This window comes from Hylobates moloch, unplaced genomic scaffold (genome assembly GCF_009828535.3).
Source record: "Hylobates moloch isolate HMO894 unplaced genomic scaffold, HMol_V3 SCAFFOLD_15, whole genome shotgun sequence".
In the NCBI taxonomy this organism is placed as follows: Eukaryota; Metazoa; Chordata; class Mammalia; order Primates; family Hylobatidae; genus Hylobates; species Hylobates moloch.
The window spans coordinates 41,881,432-41,901,191 of record NW_026652290.1 but is presented as its reverse complement, the minus strand read 5'-3'; the positions used below and the strand labels follow the sequence as shown (position 1 = coordinate 41,901,191).

Here is a 19,760-nt window from a genome sequence, read left to right as displayed (position 1 = left end):
CAAGTTTGCACGCACCTGTTGCATACAACATGCAGGTTATGAATACAGAGAGCTCTTCGGCCCACTCATTGCCCTTAGGGGCTTGGGGTGGGGTGCAGAGAGGTGGGTTAGCACAGAATGCAATCAGGCTGAGATTTGGGAACAGTGGGAGTGCTGTGGTGGGGAAGCCTTTATGGAGGAAGGGACTTGAGAAGAGGGAGGGCTCAGAAGGCAGCCACTGCAGAGTCTGATGTCCAGGAAATGCCCGAAGTGTGGGTGAGGGTGAAGATAAAGGGACAGTGTTCCAGCCAGACAGCCTGAGCAAAAGTTCAGGGCAGCTGTGCCTGGGCAGCTTTGAGAGCAGGGGAGTGCTGGGTTACTTGCAAGAGGAGATTTCATGGAAGGGAATAGTGGGTGACAAGACTGAAGTTTCCAAAGTCAGGCCTTGGCCAGTCAAAGCTTCTAAACTTCCAATCAAGATGCTCCTAGTAGGTGCTGGTGAATCTGGAGGTAGCTACAGGATCAGGGACCAGCAGTGAAAAGTGTGCAAACTGTATGTGTGTTTGGATTCTGCCCTGTCAACTACCTGCATGTGGCCTCAGGTTCCATCATCCAAAAACATTCTGGCTACATGTAGATCATGTGCACGTGTTTACGAAACCATTCCCCATAGCCATAGCCACAGGCTAGGCCAATTGGGCCAGAAGGTGCCCCCACTATTGGCAGAGAACTTAGCTTCAGAATTCACCCTAAGGTTCTTTTAGTCCCCATCCCCACCACACCCCCAGGTCTTGCCAGAGCCACCTCTCCCCACATGACCCCCCAAGAAAGACAGCCCTGTAGTCTAACTCAGCCTTCAGCATGCCCCGCACCGCCCTGTAAGACAGTTGAGGAGCGGACATCAGAACCACTGCTGAAGCCCTTTGTTCTTTTTTTTTTCTAGGTACAGGCACCAACCTCTTTGCACAGTGAGCAGCAGGACTCGCTACTTCTCTCCACCTACTCACAACAGCCAGGGACCCTGGGCTACTCCCAACCACTCCCAGCACAGCCCCAGCCCCTACGTCCTCCCCGAAGGGTCAGCAGTCTGTCTGAGTCGTCAGGCCTCCAGCAGCCGCCCCGATAGTGCCCCGGCACTGAAGTCGGGACACAATCAGCTTTAACCAATGGATGAGGGGGGTGGCCACAGGAGATGGGGAGAGGAGTCTGAACTAAACCCCTGGCTTTTGTGCACACTGCATACGTTTCAGAACTCCTGGATGGTAACCATCTCTGGAGTGCAGCGCTTGCTGCAGTGGAAATGATCAGGAATATTGACTGCGTTTCTCTTGCCTCCGAGGTTCTTGGGCACACTCTATAGCCATACTGGACAGGAACCAGGTGCCCCGTGTAGGCATCGTTGGTCGGTTTACCGTCAGAGATGGCGCATCTCGCTGCATCCCCCGAGAGTACACCGGTTGCTCTAGCCACCTGCGGCCTGCCCATCTGCGCTAGCTGGCCTTCACGCTCTTGATGGTCTTTCCTTTTTATTGGAGAAGGACTGGGTCAGAGATCTGTTGGAGAGAGAGAATAAAGAGATTATTTTTCATTATTTTTAAATGGTTGTTTTTGTTTTAATTTGCACAGCTGCACAGAGGAAATAACTTAGGCACTTTCTGTTTTTTTAAAAAAATAATAAGGTCTCATGGCTTCATTCAGAGACCACAGTAACAACAACAGCCCACCAATCAGAGAAGCTGGTTGTTATTAACCAAGCTACAGATTCACACTTTCTGGCCTAAACCCTAATGGGATGAGGCTTTTCACCCCATGCCATGCTGGTGGTGATTTTTTAGCCCCTAAATAAAACACTGGACTATTTCCTATTTACTTCATTGATTGCAACTACAAAGGTGGACTCAAAGCAAAGCACAATCATGCCAGCCAACATTCCAGAATTCTGCTGAGAACTCCAAGTCTGTGAGGGGAGAGGTTTCACAAGCCCGACAGGCCTGGGGGACTGCAGTCCCCAAGGAGACCCTGCCGCGTGCTGGCCCTTTGAGTGAGAATGCTGCATCTTTCTACATATCTTCATGAGAATACTGAGAATTGGATTTTCCTTTTCAAAATGCACTTTGCTTTTTTTGTATGTTTTGTTATGTTGAGATGTTTCTAAAGAAAAGATTTTATGTAATTATAAGATGAAGCGTAGTGAATTGTACAGCCGTTGTAATAATGACCTATTTCTATATAAAATAAAATTGTATGGCTTATGTGTAAATTATTTTGTATCTGAGATACCAGTTCCTTTCCCAAATATAAAAGTATAAAAGTTTTCTTGTGTTTTTCTGTGAGTGAAAATTTTGTAATAAATTAACAAATTTGTACAATTTCCTCTGTCCCTTGTTATACATCCCTGCATACATCTTTTCACCAGTAATTCTTTTTTTCTAATTTCAAGATGTTTCAAGGATAATCAAAGATACGGAAAAGATGAAAGCAAGCCATCAGCTTTTTGAGCTGCAATATGTGCATCGGCCTATCAGGTTCTGATCTTTGTATTAAAGTTTGTGCCCAAAAAACAATGGTTTACTGAAGAAGTGACAGCAAAACAAAACAGAAATAGTTTCTGGAAACATCTCAATTTTTTTTTTTTTTTTTTTTTTTTTTTTTTTTTTTTTTTCCCCTCCCCCCCCCCGGGTACGACAGCGCAATTCGGTCTTTTTTTTTTTTTTTTTTTTTTTTTTTTTTTTTTTTGAGACAGAGTCTCTCTCTCTTGCCCAACCTGGAGCGCAATGGCACAATCTCGGCTCAATGTAACCTCTGCCTCCTGGTTCAAGTGATTCTCCTGCTTCAGCCTCCCGAGTAACTGGGATTACAGGCACCCACCACCATACCCCACTAATTTTTGTGTTTTTAGTAGAGATGGGGTTTCGCCCTATTGGCCAGGGTGGTCTCAAACTCCTGACCTCAAGTGATCAGCCCACCTCGGCCTACCAAAGTGCTAGGATTACAGGTGTGAGCCACCACGCCCGGCCAACATCTCAATCTTGACACAGGCAAAATCCATGGAGGTGACCAAAACATTCTCCACCAAAGCATTTATAGCCCATCATTAAACTCACTCAGGCTGGAATTGCATGGGGTTTCGCCACCAACACTTAGATACCAGTGATGTGGGCAGCGTATGTGTGTCTCCATATAGGATATGTGCACATATGCCATCTTGGGGGCATAGCTGCAGCATCTAGAAGATTTCTGCCAACTACAGACAGCCACCCCATCATGAGGCTTCATGGGGCTGAAGGAGGGTACCCTGGAGTACTGTGGTTGAGAACCACTGCGATTGCAATGCCCTTTCCAAAAGCATTGGCCCAAGAGAGCAAAGTTCCTTTCCCTGCTGCATTGTTATGGCTCTCTGCTCCTACTCCTCCCATGTAGAATGGGGATGGCTCTTCCCAGTTCTATGACTAGGATCAGTTTTGGATGGCATGAGAGGGTGCCGTATAAATACATCCAAAAAGTTTTATTACACAATTATTCTATTCCTGAGAAAAAAGTAAGTGAAAATATTTTGTACGTACTGGAACACTTACTCTTTAAAGGAACCAGAAATGAACCCCCTTCTTAAAAATGCTGTGTGAAACTGGATTAACTATTTTTAAATGTTTTATAAATTCAAAGTTTTCTAGATCTGATTTGCCTGTAATAGAATTGTAATTTAATTTGCTGTCAGCATTTTTTTAAGCAGAACAAGATTTTTAATGGACAGCATATTTATCGTCCTAGGATTTTCTAGCTGGAAGTCATTAAAAAAGGGCAGAGTGTGCCTTGCTACTAATTTGATTTAGCTTTGCTTAAATCTTACACTTGTTCAGAATTTGGATAAACTCGGAAAACTCATTGTGTAATATTTCTTTAAACCCACATGCATCATGGGAAGTTTAATCCCTAAACTGCTATTCATTAAAGTTTGCTCATTAAAAGGCTATTTTGCAACCCTGTCCTATTTCCAGAAAAACCATGACCTTTCTATTTGTAAAACTATAAAGGCTTGGCTCATGTGAAATGACTGAAACGTGAACTCAAGTACACTAAGTTTATGATCTTTTCAACTAACTCAGTTTACTGTCTCTAATTCAACTAAAATTCATTACATTAATTTTAAAATGTTGTTTGTGCATGCAACATGGGGAACCAGCCAACTGTTCTAAGCCATGACATTTTACACTCTTGTCTAAATTATCTGGTAAAATTTGTTTTGGTACAAGACTGCTTTGGTTTCTCTCTTTACTTCGTGTAGGCACAGCCTGAAGGTCTCCAAGTCTGCCATTAATGTCCCAGATAAATAAATAATTTGGATCCTCTAGAGATACCTGTTAGCAGCTTTTTGGGCAGACATGCATTAATTTCACACTATGCATACAAACAGCTTTATTTTTCTGGAGAAAAAAGCTCATTGGAAACACAAAAAAGAAAACAACTCTTATAGGATTTTTGCCTAACCACACTTAGGCACATCTATGATATTGATTCCTTTTTAAATTACAATTATCTTTTTTATATTTCATGTTTTAATTTAAGGATGAAGTCAGGAACTCATGGCCTTTTATGAACTCAACTTTTCTAATTGACCATTGTTATTTATTTCATGCTCAAATTGGTACAACCCGGCCAGTGAGAGCCAGCTCCTGTGTTTGGCTCTTTTCTCTTTTTAGCATTGCCCATCAGAAATCAGACTCCAGATTTCCTTCTGGGAACAACACAATCAAGGCCCATACTGATTTATTTATTTATTTTATTTTTCCTATCTCAAAGCATGCAGGCAACTACCCTCCAAGGAGTCCTGATTCCTTTTAGTTAAAAAAAAAAAAAAAAAAAAAAAGTAGAGATTAAAATCTGGACGCCTAGAGTAAGACTAAGAGCTGGTATTGGGTCAAGCGCTGCCTCTGTTGCTGTTATTGGGTCATCCTGTTGTGATGGAGCTGAAAACATTTCCAGTCATGAAATCACATTGATTTCTGCAATGTAATATATATTATACTGTAGTCTATTTTTCTAATATGATTTTGTTCAGCACTTTCTCCTAAATTGACATTCCATCTGAAGTCAGTTATGAACTGTTGATTTTAATTTCAAATACTTCTTGTGCCGTTCCTCTCCTTTCTGTCACATTAGTTGCTGCCTCATTTGGGCCCCATTTAGGCTGGGTCACAGAAACAGCCTCCACGTTGACCTCCCAGGCCCCGTCTACCCACACTACCTCTTTAGCACCGCTTCACCACCACGCCTCTTTCCTTTTAAAAATCTTTGGTAGCGCTTCTTGGGAAGTCCCATTGGACCTTCCTGGAGCTCAGTCCAGCATGAAACTGCCAAGGAGGACTCCCTTAGCCCCTTAGGTTTGTCGCCCCTAAAGCTGGAATGCAACCTGTCTACTTTCTTGCTGCCCCCACAGGGAAACATTCAGATCTTGTTTCATTTTAAGGATTCTCTGCTCATCAGTAAAAGTAAAAAGACGTGAGTAATTAGCCCAGCTAACAAACACCAGAGAGTTACAAAGTTCTCATTATATGGTTCTGGTCTCTTCCAGGCCCAGTAGTCACTGGCCTGGTCCCGGGGGCTTGGGAGGGAAAGAGAAGCTGGAAGAGTCTGCAGAGCCCCAAGCAGGCAAATGATTTTCAGTCCTCAAACCTACCAGTCTTTATTATATGTCTGTTCAACCTTTATGTAAGACAGGAGAGTTGACATCTTAGGGGGATGTTTTGTAGATTCCCACTGGAGGGGTCTGTTTATTTCAACAAGTGGTAGGATCTACTCACATTTCGTCAGTTATACGGAAACTTGAGTCAGCTGGCACCAGACTTCTGTTATTACAGTAACACTTTTATTACCTCTAATGGATGGTACCCTAGAAAGCTGTCCCTTAATCCCTCTCTAGGTGCTGGGAGCCAGATAGAAGGGGCAAGATCCCATCTTCAGAGAGTGATTGCAGGGAGTCAGGATCAGAACAATGATCCCAAAAGGGCCATGGGGTATGAAAGGCCTGAGGCAGGTTTTAGGGTGCCTGAGAATGAGGAAGAGGAGGCGGAAAGGAGATGAGAGCAAGCATCATTTGGTTGAAACAAACTGTGCCAGCCCCTCTTCTTCCTTGTTAACAGAACCCCACTTCTGTGCATTAAAAGCAATGTGTCTAGCCTGTAATCCTAGCACTTTGGGAGGCCGAGGCGGGCGGATCACGAGGTCAGGAGATCAAGACCATCCTGGCTAACAAGGTGAAACCCTGTCTCTACTAAAAATACAAAAAATTAGCCAGGTGTGGTGGCGGGTGCCTGTAGTCCCAGCTACTCAGGAGGCTGAGGCAGAAGAATGGCATGAACTCGGCAGGCAGAGCTTGCAGTGAGCCGAGATCACGCCACTGCACTCCAGCCTGGGCACAGAGCAAGACTCCGTCTCAAAAAAAAAAAAAAAACCAAAACAACAACAACAAAAAAAGCAATGCATTTAGCCCAGGCCACAAAATACACACCCCATCATTAGGCCAAGGTAATCATGACAATCCCATTTGCTTTTGGCAGGCATGTGCTCTCCCAGCCTAACTGAAATGGAGTCCCTAGTTCTAGCCAATGACAGGCAGAAAACTACTGGAGATTCCCGGAAAGGCCTTTGGAGTCTGACAAGAGACACAGGGGGAGGCTTGCTTGTCCACCACCATCTCTTGCCTTTGAGGACTGCTGGGATACCTTATAAGTGCAACATCTACCCTGATACAGGATGCAACGGTTCCTCATAAGATCAGAGTCCCTGTTCCAGGCCTGAAATTGCCTACCTCCAGTAGTCTGCGAGGTCTTGAAACATGTCCATTGCTGAAAACCCTGTTAGTAGGTTAGGGGTGACTTGGTCCGGGCATTTTCCCATTCACCAAAGTGCCAGGCATTAAGTGGGCCCTTTCAACTTGGAACATCAAGCTCTTTCGTTCTGGGAAATTTCCTTAAATTCAAGGTACCATCATCATGAAATTTCAAAACTTTAAAGAGAAGATCCTAAAATCTTTCAGAGAGAACAAAATGACACATCACTTCTCAACCACACTGAAAAATTGAAGACAATGAAGCCTGCCTTCAAAATGCTGGGGAGAAATTCTTTTCAATCTAGAATTCCATACCAAGCCAGAATTTAAATTTGAGGGTTGAATAAATACTCAGATATTTGAGGGCTCGTGTACTCATCTTAAGAAACCACTAAAAATGGTGTGCTCCTGTGAAAGAAGGGAGTTCGACAAGAAAAAAGGAAGACATGAGTCCATAGATCCAACTGACTGTCTCCGAATCTCTAGACTGGTGACACGCAATTCCCAGTTCTCTGGGGACCTCCTCAGATCTCCCTGTCGTGTCATCTCACATCTGTCATCTCTCGGGTCATATCCAACCCACTCGGCCACCCACGCACCGGGACGACGCGACAGGCCTGTGGCTCCACCGCCCAGGACAGCAACAACTGGCAATCCTGGGCTGGCCCTGCTCGACGCAAGCACCTCCAGCGCCGGGTTGCGTCTTAGTGACCCTGGGACCGCCAGCCAGGCACCGCGCCCGACGCAGGCTCAGTCAGTGTTGGTCGGATGCATGAATGAATGGGAAAAACAAACGAAAGTCTGTCTCCCTGGCCCTGCCTCCATACATCTGTTGGCCTGGGTCTTGGTTTTATCCGAAGACTTAGAGAAGGGACGCAAGTTCCTTCGCGGAGCCAGATGGAATACGTCGAGAAGCTGCACCTCAAGCTCGCGGCCCAAAAGCGCGGCCCCACCACGACGCCCGCTAGCCGGCCCCACTTCGGCGCGCGCCGCTTACGTCACAGCATCGCCTCTCCACTTCCCTAGCCACACCCCCTTGCCTGGCGACCCGGAAGTTGTACTTGCAACTGCGGCTTTCCTTCTCCCACAATCCTTCGCGCTCTTCCTTTCCAACTTGGACCCGGCAGAGTGAGTATGGGTGGCGGAGTCTGGGCTCCTGGAATCCAGCCCCATCCTCCTTGGGGGATTGTGCTAACTGGGTCCGCAAAATCTCTCCTGAGCCAGCCCGGGGCTCCGGTTGTGGGGAGATGGGAATACACCCTGCGTTTAAAGGCTCTCGAAGCCTGAGGAGGAAAGTGACCAGGCTCAGGGGAGCCGGAGCGGCAGGGGTTTCCGGGTCGGAGGCATCTGAGGGGCGCGGGTGCATGGGCCACTGGGTGACCGACTTAGCCTGGCCAGACTCTCAGCACCTGGAAGCGCCCCGAGAGTGACAGCGTGAGGCTGGGAGGGAGGACTTGGCTTGAGCTTGTTAAACTCTGCTCTGAGCCTTCTTGTCGCCTGCATTTAGATGGCTCCCGCAAAGAAGGGTGGCGAGAAGAAAAAGGGCCGTTCTGCCATCAACGAAGTGGTGACCCGAGAATACACCATCAACATTCACAAGCGCATCCATGGAGTGTGAGTGTATCCCTGTAGCCGCTCTGGGTCTCGAACTCAAGCGTCTGGTTGTCACTGAGAGATGTGCCGAATCATCTCCATCCCAATCTTTTCCTCTTGTGGCCTTCCCTGTTTCATTCATTGGCAATTTAACAAATCCTGTGGGCTCTACCCTCCGAATACATTCACGGTCTGACCAGCTGCATTGGTCTTTCTGACCGCCCCCATTCTTTCTTAGCTGAATGCTGACAGTAGCAGCTCCCTGCTCCTGTTAACTCCCCTACCCAAACATGCGTGGTCTATTCTCAGATCCTCCATCGGCCTTCTATCTTAGGTTAGAAATCAAGAGTTCTTGCCATGATCCCACATTGACTGACCCGCTTAATCATACCGGGCATGCTTCTGTTTCAAAGTAGCTGCTTTGTTGAATTTTTACTCTTTTTCTTTCCCTATGCCTGAATATTCTTTTCACAAATAAATGCTTCGTTGCCTTCAGACCTTGAGTCCAGTATCACCCTGGCCATCTGTTTTGTTTGTTTTGAGACGGAGTCTTGCTCTGTCCCCAGCCTCAAGTGCAGTGGTGCGATCTGCAACCTCCACCTCTGTGTCTTATCCTCCCCAGTAACTGGGATTACAGGAGCCCGCCACCACACCTGGCCCACCTTGGCCGTCTTATGGAAACTTGCAGTCCCCTTCCCTAATGCTTTCTCTTTTATTTTCCCTGGTTTGTCTTTCTCTGTAGTACTAGATACCATCTGATGTACTCAATAGGTGCTTATATAAGCTGTGTGAAGAACAAGGGATTGCCAGCTGCTGTTATTTCTAGTACCCTTTATTTCTGGATGTTTAAGTATTTAAGTGAAGTGAGCTTGCTCGATGGGTTCATAGAGTTAACTATTGCCCTCATCATACTCAAGAAGCAACCTGCCTGCACATTTCAGGCCCCTGCTCTTTAAGCATAGATGAAGTCAATAGCATTGAATGATCTGTTCCAAAAACATGTCCTGTCTTAAGACATGACATTTAATCAAATTTAATATTTTGATTGAGGACTTCAGAAAGTGGATTATGCATCTTCTTGTCCAAGGTATTATGCTATTTGCTGGGCATTGCACACTGGTGGGAAAAAAGGATTGTTACTGCCTAGTGTAAGGTTTGGTTTAGGCTGGTTTTAGGAGGACATACCATCTACAGTAAGTCTTCACTGAGCTTTAAGCACACAGGCCTACTGTATGCTATAAAAACTTGGTTTTTGTTATATAGAACATTGCTTAAAGTCAGTTTCCAGGAGCCTATCGATGACATTGAGGATTTCTTACATGTACCTAATTTAATTTTGTGCTCCTTTAATTTGTTCACTTATGTTTGAATCGTAGGGGCTTCAAGAAGCGTGCCCCTCGGGCACTCAAAGAGATCCGGAAATTTGCCATGAAGGAGATGGGAACTCCAGATGTGCGCATCGACACCAGGCTCAACAAAGCTGTCTGGGCCAAAGGAATAAGGTGCTAAAGTTATCTGTATTCGAAGGTGAACTTTTGCAATGACACCAGCTTCACTTACCTTGCAAGAGCCCATATCAGTTCAGTAATTTGGTTAATGCATGTGGAAGTATAAAAAAAACTACTGTGACCATAACTTAGGGTGGGTAGTATCTGCAGGGAAGCCCCTTAATTTAGTGTGTTACAAACTGAGACCCAAGTGAAGGAGCCAGCAGTGTAGGGTGGGAAAGAGCATTGCACAGAGAGGAAGCTTGGCAGGATCTGGGAGCAGGGTGGTGAGCGCAGGTAGGGTGGAATAAATGACTGCGAGCCCAGTGCAGGAGGAGGGAGGGGTGAGGGCTGACTGTGTAGGGGTAGCTCTAGACAGCATGGCAAGTCCACCATGAGAGAACTGGTTCTTGGCCTGGGGCAGTTTTTCCTGTCCTTCCTGGGGTTGTGGGGAGTCGGGGGGCAGTGTGTTGTCACTACTGAGGAATACTGTGGGCCAGGGACTACTAAACACCCTACAATTCATGGGGCTGCTCCCTCAACAAAGAATTGCCTAGCCCAGATGTTAGTGCTGATGTTGGGGGACCCTGCTCTAAAGTGGAACCAGAAAGCAGGGGAGGCTTGTGCTGTAAAGGACGTCATGAGGTGCCAGAACAGAAGTGGAGTGAGGGGCAGCTAGAGGAATGATGACAGTGTGGACTAGTTGTTTCTGGAAACGGGTTGGGGGAGGACTGTCTGCATCTGTGCGGTATTTAAACCTTAGGATTAAGTGAGATGAACAAGGCAGGGACCTGAGACCTAGCTCTTCTGTGGGTGGACATTTAAGGGTGCAGCAGGAGAGGTATTCTCCGATGCCTTCCTTGGGGTAAGAGGAATGGGATTACAGGAGCCAAGAGAAGTCCTGAGTTTATAGGAATCTGGGGCCTAGAACAATACCCGGCACATCCTAAGATCGATAGAGGAAAGAGAATCAGCTGTGATGGTACAGAGAGGGTAAGACAGGACAAGGGGATTGCATGTGGAACAGAGTATGTGCACACTGTTTTTTGTTTTGAGATGGAGTTAATGTTGCCCAGGCTGGAGTGCAATGGCGTAGTCTTGTGGCTCACTGCAACCTCCACCTCCCGGGTCCAAGCTATTTTCCTGCCTCAGCCTCCCAAGTAGCCGGGATTATAGGCAGCCGCCACCACGCCTGGCCCTTATTTTTTGTATTTTTAGTAGAGATGGGGTTTTACCATGTTGGCCAGGGTGGTCTCGAACTCTTGACCTCAGATGATGCGCCCACCTCAGCCTCCCAAAGTGCTGGGGTTACAGGGGTGAACCACCACTCCCGGTCGTTTCTTCACATTTTAATGTAACAGAAAAATCACATAACAAGTTTCTGGTGATAGATAAAAGACTAACACATTTGGACCCAGGTATCTGGTTAGGATTAACTGGTTGGATATCAGTGGTGGCTAACCTTAACATATCTTCAAACAGGCATCCCTCCTGTGCATTTAATGTTCACCCGGGGGTTATGTTTCATTTTCCAGGGAACTGGTAAGTTCTAGGTTGGTCAGAGTAGAGCAAAGGACAGCATTAGAAGCAGGGATATGAGATATGTGAATATAGCTAGTGGCTGCTTGGTTGAAAGGAGGCATTGACTTTAGCAACACAATTATGTTTTTATTAGGAATGTCCCATACCGAATCCGTGTGCGGCTGTCCAGAAAACGTAATGAGGATGAAGATTCACCAAATAAGCTATATACTTTGGTTACCTATGTACCTGTCACCACTTTCAAAAGTAAGTTCTCCATCCCATAAAGCCATTTAAATTCATTAGAATAATGTCCTTACCTCTGTTAAAATGTGAGTTCATCTGTTAAGCTAGGGGTGACACACATCATTGTACCCTTTTTAAATTGTGTGTTGGTGTGGGAAGATGCTAACGAATGTAAAACTGGTCCATATCTGGGATGTAAAAAGGTTGTGGAAAATAGAATGTTACATGCCCAGACCCATCTACAAAAGGTTTTTAGAGTTGAAATAAGAAAGGTGATGTGGGTGTGGAAATTGACTGTCATTTCTTTTACAGATTTACAGACAGTCAATGTGGATGAGAACTAATTGCTGATCGTCAGATACATCAAATAAAGTTATAAAATTGCCTTCATGTTTTGGTTCTTTTTAGTTGCAACATAATATACTTGTATATCATATCCTACTTATGGTATCATTTGAAGAGCTTTTCTCAAATTGATGGCCTGTGCTGCCTTCTCCCCATCCCCTGGCGTTGAATTTGTGGACAGGGTCTAGACAGGTTTTTAAAGGTGATTTCAAACTGCACCCTAATTTTAGAACCACTGTTTTGGGTAATTGGGATACTGAAGGCATATTGTTAATGATCCTACTTGTGTGTTTTGTTAATTCTAAGATAAGCATTTTTCCAGAAACCAGGATATAGAATCCAGTTGCCAACTTTAAAACGATGTACTATCTATCTACAGCATCTAAAATTTAATGAAATTAATACGCCAGTAGGTCTTTTAACTGCCTACATCTATATTGAGTATAGTTGTCTTCTAAAATAATTGGTTTTTGGTGAGATAACCAGATTCATATTTTAACTCATTTGTAATGGCCCCGTGGTACCTGGAGCCAAGGTTCAGAAGTGAAGTTCCTTAAGGTATCAGTAACAAAAATTTGTATTAATAGTTCAGTCCTAAAGCAGTGTTGCTGGGATTATGTTTCACCAGCATTTACAAGCTGTATGTTAAATGCTGCCATAAAGAGGTCTCTGAAGCCATAGGGCACACCTAAGGCGGGGCTAAGTACCTAGTGTTGCACCACCCAGAAACCATGGATGGGCAGCAGCCGTGTCTCCAGCTTACCCATTCACTGCCACAGTCTACAGCTTAAGACATTTAACTACAAGGTAAAAGAAAAGGACCAAGTAAATACAAAAAGAAGTTTCTTATTATTAAAAAACTTGGAGGCCAACATTGAAAGCATGGTTTGTACACAACATTTTTGGAAGGACATATAAAGTGAATACAACCAAATATATTAAAATGGTTTCAATTACCAGCATTGAAACAGTGCAAAAAAAAAGCCAAATACAATTGCACAGATAGTGGACTCCCTTAGATCTTGAAAGTGAACTTGATTCCTGACCTCTCCCATTGTCATTCCAAGTGAAAAATGAAAGCATGGGGCTTTTCTTGCTTCTTGGTTAGTATAACACACTGTTCATCTGAGAGCAAAATCACAGCAGAAGTGCCCATTTCAGCGAATCTGGTAAAAATTGTAGGTTGGCATCAAGGGAACCAATGGATACGCGAGGGCACTGACAATTCTCAAAGAATACACAGAGATGCTTGAGGGTTGTGTTGTTGGTTCCCCTGGCCACAGTTTTGTCAGGTTGTTTATCCAGATGCCCCATTTGTAAAGCAGACTGAAATCTCGGTTTAGGGCTGACCCCAAGAAACAATCTGGTTCGTGCTTTGGTATGGCGGACTCCAGTGTGCATAGCAGCTGCTATCTTGCTACAAGTTACTCAGCTTAAGTTCAGACTGTGATTGGTGGCTCATTTCAAAAGTTTTGAGATTGTACTGATTGATCTTGGCATTTTCAAGTTTGGATTTCATGTCCAGTGGCTTTTCAAAAAAGTTTACTAATGACTGTTCAGTCAGAAGTGAAGCTAAAATATGTTCAAGGGAGACAGTCCAGTCCCCTTCGGCCTCCTCTGGAAATGCCTGGGAGTCCTGGGGCGTCTTCCCAGTGTCTGCAAAAACTGAGTCCTCAGGAGAAGGAGCTGAGGCCCGCAGCTCCTCCCCACACTCCTGGGAGCAGCTTTCAGAGCTGCTACTTCGCTGCCCCACCTCCCCGATCTGCAGCAGCAGTGTGGTGACTGTGGCTATGGCTTGGTACAAATCATTTTCTTCCGGATCTTCATGGAACATACTGTACAGAGTTTTACAGAACTGGATAAATTCTCTCTGAAATTGAAATAAGTCATGTAGCAGCAGAACCAGGGTGGAAGTGTCATTTTTTTCTTTTTTTTTTTTTTTTAACATTATACCTGTGACCTTTGCGAGAACGACACAGTACTTTTGAAGACAGAATATAGGAAAAGGTAGTCTGCCTTTCCACTCTAAACTATTAACAGTGGTGATTCCTGGGAATTTCAGCACAGACTTGGAAATGGGTAGACCTTCCTAGAGGATGTGCACACCCTTTAACAAAGCAATTCAAGAAACCACAGCAGGCTGGGCACAGTGGCTCACGCCTGTAATCCCAGCACTGTGGGAGGCCGAGGCAGGCGGATCACCTGAGGTTGGGAGTCAGAGACCAGCCCAACCAACATGGTGAAACACCATCTCTACTAAAAATACAAAATTAGCCGGGTGTGGTGGCACATGCCTGTAATCCCAGCTACTTGGAAGGCTGAGGCAGGAGAATCGCTTAAACCCAGGAGGCAGAGGTTGTGGTGAGCCGAGATCGCATTATTGCACTCCAGCCTGGGCAACAAGAGTGAAACTTCGTCTCAAAAAAAAAAAAAAGAAGAAAGAAACCACAGCAATGTACAGATTTATCTGTAGGGATCTTTAAGGTAGAGTTTATAATAGGAAAATGCTGGAAACAGCTGAAACGCTATAAAGTTAGGGCATGTTCCTCTGGCGGGAAGGCCATGCAGGACCTAAATGTAAAATGAAATGGAAGAGTGATGCCTGTTTTCTCAGTGTAATCTGAGACACTGCTGCTGAAATTGAGAATATGCAATGTGAGGACAGGTGCTTCAGGTGGAATCTAGCTACACAATTACTCCAAGAATAGAAAAATGGTTGGATATGGCCAGGTGCAGTGGCTCATGCCTGTAATCCCAGCGCTTTGGGAGGCCGAGGCGGGCGGATCACGAGGTCAGGAGATCGAGACCATCCTGGCTAACACGGTGAAACCCCATCTCTATTACAAATACAAAAAAATTAGCCGGGCTTGGTGGTGGGCGCCTGTAGTCCCAGCTACTCGGGAAGCTGAGGCAGGAGAATGGCATGAACTTGGGAGGCGGAGCTTGCAGTGAGCTGAGATCGTGCCACTGCACTCCAGCCTGGGCGCCAGAGTGAGACTCTGTCTCAAAAAAAAAAAAAAAAGAAAAATGCTTGGGTACTAATATAACAAATATTTATTTGGGGGAAAGAGCCATGGTTATTTTGAAAGAAAGGAAACCTGAGTATTAACATGGCCCATTTTGTTTGAAACATCTATAGAAAAAAAAAAAGTATGTGTATCAGAATGTTAATACTGATAGCGCTGAGTGATGAAGTTTAACTCATTTTGATCATATAGCCAAAGAGTAGAATGAACATCTGAGCAATTCCCAGCAGAGTAGACAAGCAGCATTTCTCAAACATGCTATGAAACACTAATCCCACAAGATGTTTTGTGGTCAAAAGAAAAAAAAAGACTCAGAAACTGCAAGCTAAATTCTACTCTTGAAGGGTCGTGGTCCACAGCACCAAAATGACTTAAGTCCTATCAAAAATAAGCATTTTTTTTTTTTTTTTTTAGATGGAGTCCTCGCTCTGTCGCCCAGGCTGGAGTGCAGTGGCGTGATCTCGGCTCACTGAAAGCTCTGCCTCCCGGGTTCACGCCTTTCTCCTGCCTCAGCCTCCCAAGTAGCTGGGACTACAGGCACCCGCCACTATGCCCGGCTAATTTTTTTTGTATTTTTAGTAGAGACGAGGTTTCACCGTGTTAGCCAGGATGGTCTCAATCTCCTGACCTCGCAATCCGCCCGCCTCAGCCTCCCAAAGTGCTGGGATTACAGACGTGAGCCACTGCGCCCGGCCAAAAAGGAGCATTTTTAACTTTAAGCGTACATTTCCTAAACATTGGGAGGAACCATTTTCAAATTGAAACAAACCATATGGAACCTGAATATGGCACAACCCTTTTCTGGAAGATGCTCAGAAGTTTTAAAGACTCCTATCAGTACTGTGTATCATGCAGCCAGTGATTTCCCAGTAAATGGAGGAAGCACAGTATTTTTGAAGGGAAGAATGCTGTATCCACAGTGGCCCCAAATACTTCTACCTCCCAGAGGAATAAATCTGTATCACAACCTGGATAAATGAATTTTATAAAAAAACTCCTCAAAGATTTGAAGTGTGTGGCAACCTCCTGTTTTGAAGCGATTTGAGTTATCTGGAGTATCTTCAGTTGATCACAATTTAATATTTCCCATTTAATCACCATGATGTTCCGCTACCTGGACTTTGCAGGTAAAGGGGCCCAAGCTTGATTCTCAGATTAATCATTTGAAAAAACAGTTAATTCTTGGTCAGGTGCGGTGGCTCACACCTGTAATCCCAGCACTTTGGAGGCTGAGGTGGGCAGATCACAAGGTCAGGAGTTCAAGACCAGCCTGACCAACATGGTGAAACCCTGCCTCTACTAAAAATACAAAAATGAGCCAGACGTGGTGGCACACGCCTGTAATCCCAGCTACTCGGGAGGCTGAGGCAGGAGAATTGCTTGAACCCGGGAGGCGGAAGTTGCAGTGGGCTGAGATCGCACCACTGCACTCCAGCCTGGGCAACAGAGCAAGACTCCATCTCAAAAAAAAAAAAAAAAGTTAATTCTCTTCACTGAATAAAATCCATACCTGGCTCATTTTGGGCAATTCTTTCTGAGTTTTATCTTTTTCTTTGGCTAAATCCTTAATCATCTGCTTCAGCTGTTTCTGATAATCAACTGCATCACCTTGAAACAAAGGAAAACAATATGTAGTTTAATTTAAATAAATTCAGTAAAAGCAAAAAGGAAACTATGTGGGAGAGAGGAGCAAGGGGGTGAGGAATTCCACTAAGCAAATTCCGTACGACACTGAAAAGCAAGAGATTCCCCTGGAGAGCCAGTGGGTGGTAACTGGGGGACTGCTGCTCTAAGAGGACCCGTGAAACAGCAAACAGGAGGAAGGAACTTGGTGGTGGGGCAAGGGGCAGCCACCCAGCAACACCCCCACTCAGAGCACTTCCGGCCTCTAAAGGCAATGAGTTTTGGTGATAATTCATTGGACGAAGGGAAAAGACAAGGCTGCTACAAGAAGAGGGGTGAGGGCAACCCCGGTGCCTCCCGCCACTGCAGTGGTATGCCCAGGGGAAAGCAACAACGAAAAGAGGTACGTGCCACTGGGTTTCCCAAAAACCAGGGGTCTTGACGTTGACAACAGAGGATTCTTCAATGGCGACTGGCTGTCTCGGTCATTTTCAGTGAGTGCTTAAAAAAAGATGAGAGGTTTAAATTAAACAAATTTTCTGCCTTACCAAAACTGACAGTAATGTAGCTTTCTAGGCAACTAAAGGCTAAGCCAGCAGCTCCCAGCCTGTGGACTGTAGTTTCTGCAGGGTCCATGAACCCAAATGCACACCAAGCACTGTCTGGATACCCAGAGAAAATAAAATGTCCCCCCACCAAGTGTGCCTTTTCCCAGAGGTATGTGGAGACTGTTGTAATTAACAACATACACATTCATATTAGGACACTGCTAATACTGATTTGGAAAAAATGTATGTAGTGAAATTCCATTTTGTAAAACTAAAATATATCCATGCACATATAAAGCACTCTAGAAATAAATACACTAAATCTCTGGGTGGTGGAATAATTGGTAATGATTTCAAACTTTTCAGGATAGTATTTCTCTATAATGAGCACATACTGCTGTACTTATACAATTTCTTTTAAAAGTTGAAGAAAAGCTTTAGTGAATTCAAAGCAGCATCTTAGTATTAGGAGTGTTCTTAAGGATGTTAAAAATAAAACACTCAGAACCCTCACATATTGACAATGGGAATATAAACTGGCTCAGCCACTTTAGAAAACAGTCTGGCAGTTTTTTAAAAAGTTAAAGTTACCATTTGGCTCAGAAATCTTACATACACACCCAAGAGAACTGAAAGTGTTCACATGCAAACTTGTACACAGATTGTTCATAGTAGTATTGTTCATAGCAGCTAAAAAAAAACCCAAATGTTGAATAAATTGCTGAATAAACAAATTATGGCATACCCATGCAATGGAATATTTGGCCATTAAAAGGAATGAAGCACTGGCTCATGCTACAGCATGGATGTGTCTTGAAAACATCATGCTAGGTGAGAGAAGTCCAACATGATACAGCAACTCCATTTATATCAAATGTCCAGGACAGACAAATATACAGAAACAGAAAGCTGCCTACGGCTGGGGAAAATGGATACACTGGGAGTGAGAGCTAAAGATATGACGTTTATTTTCAGGGTGATGAAATGGTCTAAAATTGACTGTGGTGATCGCTGCACAACTCTGAATATACCAAAAAAACCCATCTAATTGTACACTTTAAACGGGTGACTTGCATGGTGCGTGAAATATATCTCAATAAAGCTGCTACAGAATAACAATTATCAGGGGGATGACAGGGAAGGTTCCCCATATTTTAAAAAGTTTGGAACTTATTTGTAAACCATTTCACTGAAAATAAATCAAAGGCAAAATTCAGCTGTGATTCAACAAGCTTCCACAAGATGGCAGCAAAGCTTTGGAAAGCTACCCTTACTTTTTCCAACTTTCCCCAAAACAAATTCTGTGCAGTGGCACATGTAAGAATCCACTCAAACTGAACAGGAGGAAAACTGCAAACTGTGAATGGTACCTGGGGCAGTCAGGATGGAAACGGATTTCCCAGAATAGTGCTGGGATGCCAAAGAGCTTGGCGTACCACAAAGTAGAAATGTGTATACAAGTCACCAACAAAATATGATGGGAGCCATAGAAAGGCAGCAATTAATCCAGGGGGTGGGCAAGTGTCCAGAAAGGAGGCAGGTAAAGTATTAACAGTGACAAGGAGCTGAGGGGCCAAACAACTCCCAGAGCAGAGCCTCCCAACCTCTGCCATCACAGCATATGCAGAGAACATCACCTGGACATCGAACTCACTGAAAATACTCATTCCACGATCTACTTATGATCAGAAGGATAGGATACTATGCATTATGGGAAACAGTAACTACTAAGAATACATACAGTCTTTAAAAATCCTTTCAATCTTTTTACATGAGATATTTGGGCTGTTTAAACATCACCTTATTTTTACATTCCTATATATATATGTAGCCTGTAATTCAAGAGTCTAAATGGATTGAGAGACAATTTCTATTAAAGTGTTCATTCTGTCTCACTTCAAGTACTACACAAGTTAAAATCAGATAAAGGGTTTACATTTGGTCATCTGAAACCCCCATCTCAGACTTCTGTTTGAAGGTAGTAGGTAACTTCATTGCTCCAACAGATACCACCAGCAGGAAGGTCTCTCCTTTATGGCCTTAGGGAGCTTCATTACACGCTGTACATGGTTTCCATTTTCTATATCATTGTCATTGCCACTGCCATCTTCCTCACTGTCTAAATGGGATGCCTATGGAGGCGACAAGCCAGTTCCACCATAAGCGTCTTCTCTCTAGTAGAATTCACATATGGCTTTGAACACAATCTGGCCTTCAGATGCAGTTGAGACGTTACAGTAATCATCAAAATAATCCCATCTCCACCATGCTTATTTTGCAAAAGCAGTATAGGGCCTTCCTCTCATCCCTCCACAGTGGTTGGAAACAGCAATCAAATTATAGCAGTGAGGCCTTGCACTTGGATTAATTAGAAATTCCAATACAGCCAAGTCATTGATAAGAAAATCAACTAAGGTATCTAACTTGTTTCTCAAGAATCTACTGTAAGAAAAATCACTTGAGATGCAACAGCTACTGGAGGCAGGGATCATACATCCAATTTCTTAGTGGTAGCTTCTTGACGATTTGGATACCAGGAATCTTTATCACTTAGTTTTTTTTTTTT

General features: G+C 44.3%; 3 protein-coding genes across 9 annotated transcripts in view; 2 read left to right on the top strand and 1 right to left on the bottom strand.

Moving 5' to 3' along the window:
• NPAS2 (neuronal PAS domain protein 2) overlaps positions 1–2,579 on the top strand; it is a 188,250-nt gene extending 185,671 nt beyond the window's left edge. For 3 of the 4 annotated variants that reach the window (XM_032176703.2, XM_032176699.2, XM_032176704.2), the window contains exon 21: positions 923–2,578. In XM_032176703.2, coding sequence (XP_032032594.1) covers positions 923–1,105 — 183 coding nt within the window. In that variant the 3' untranslated portion in view covers positions 1,106–2,578. Of the gene's footprint in view, positions 1–922 lie in introns of all 4 variants that reach the window. The other variant, XM_032176701.2, reaches the window with a different exon arrangement.
• RPL31 (ribosomal protein L31) overlaps positions 1–19,760 on the top strand; it is a 179,685-nt gene that overhangs the window by 155,202 nt on the left and 4,723 nt on the right. The window contains exons 1-5 of one of the 3 annotated variants that reach the window (XM_032176697.2): positions 7,849–7,933; positions 8,313–8,419; positions 9,775–9,900; positions 11,561–11,673; positions 11,965–12,042. In XM_032176697.2, the coding sequence (XP_032032588.1) occupies positions 8,313–8,419; positions 9,775–9,900; positions 11,561–11,673; positions 11,965–11,996 (378 nt within the window). In that variant the 5' untranslated portion in view covers positions 7,849–7,933 and the 3' untranslated portion in view covers positions 11,997–12,042. Of the gene's footprint in view, positions 1–7,847; positions 7,934–8,312; positions 8,420–9,774; positions 9,901–11,560; positions 11,674–11,964; positions 12,043–19,760 lie in introns of those variants that run through there. The other 2 variants (XM_058429107.1, XM_032176698.2) reach the window with 2 other exon arrangements.
• Positions 12,834–19,760, bottom strand: part of TBC1D8 (TBC1 domain family member 8) — a 144,629-nt gene continuing 137,702 nt past the window's right edge. For both annotated transcript variants that reach the window (XM_032176695.2, XM_032176696.2), the window contains exons 18-20: positions 17,058–17,147; positions 16,534–16,631; positions 12,834–13,867 (exon numbers count right to left, since the gene is read on the bottom strand). In XM_032176695.2, the coding sequence (XP_032032586.1) occupies positions 13,415–13,867; positions 16,534–16,631; positions 17,058–17,147 (641 nt within the window). In that variant the 3' untranslated portion in view covers positions 12,834–13,414. The remainder of the gene's footprint in view (positions 13,868–16,533; positions 16,632–17,057; positions 17,148–19,760) is intronic.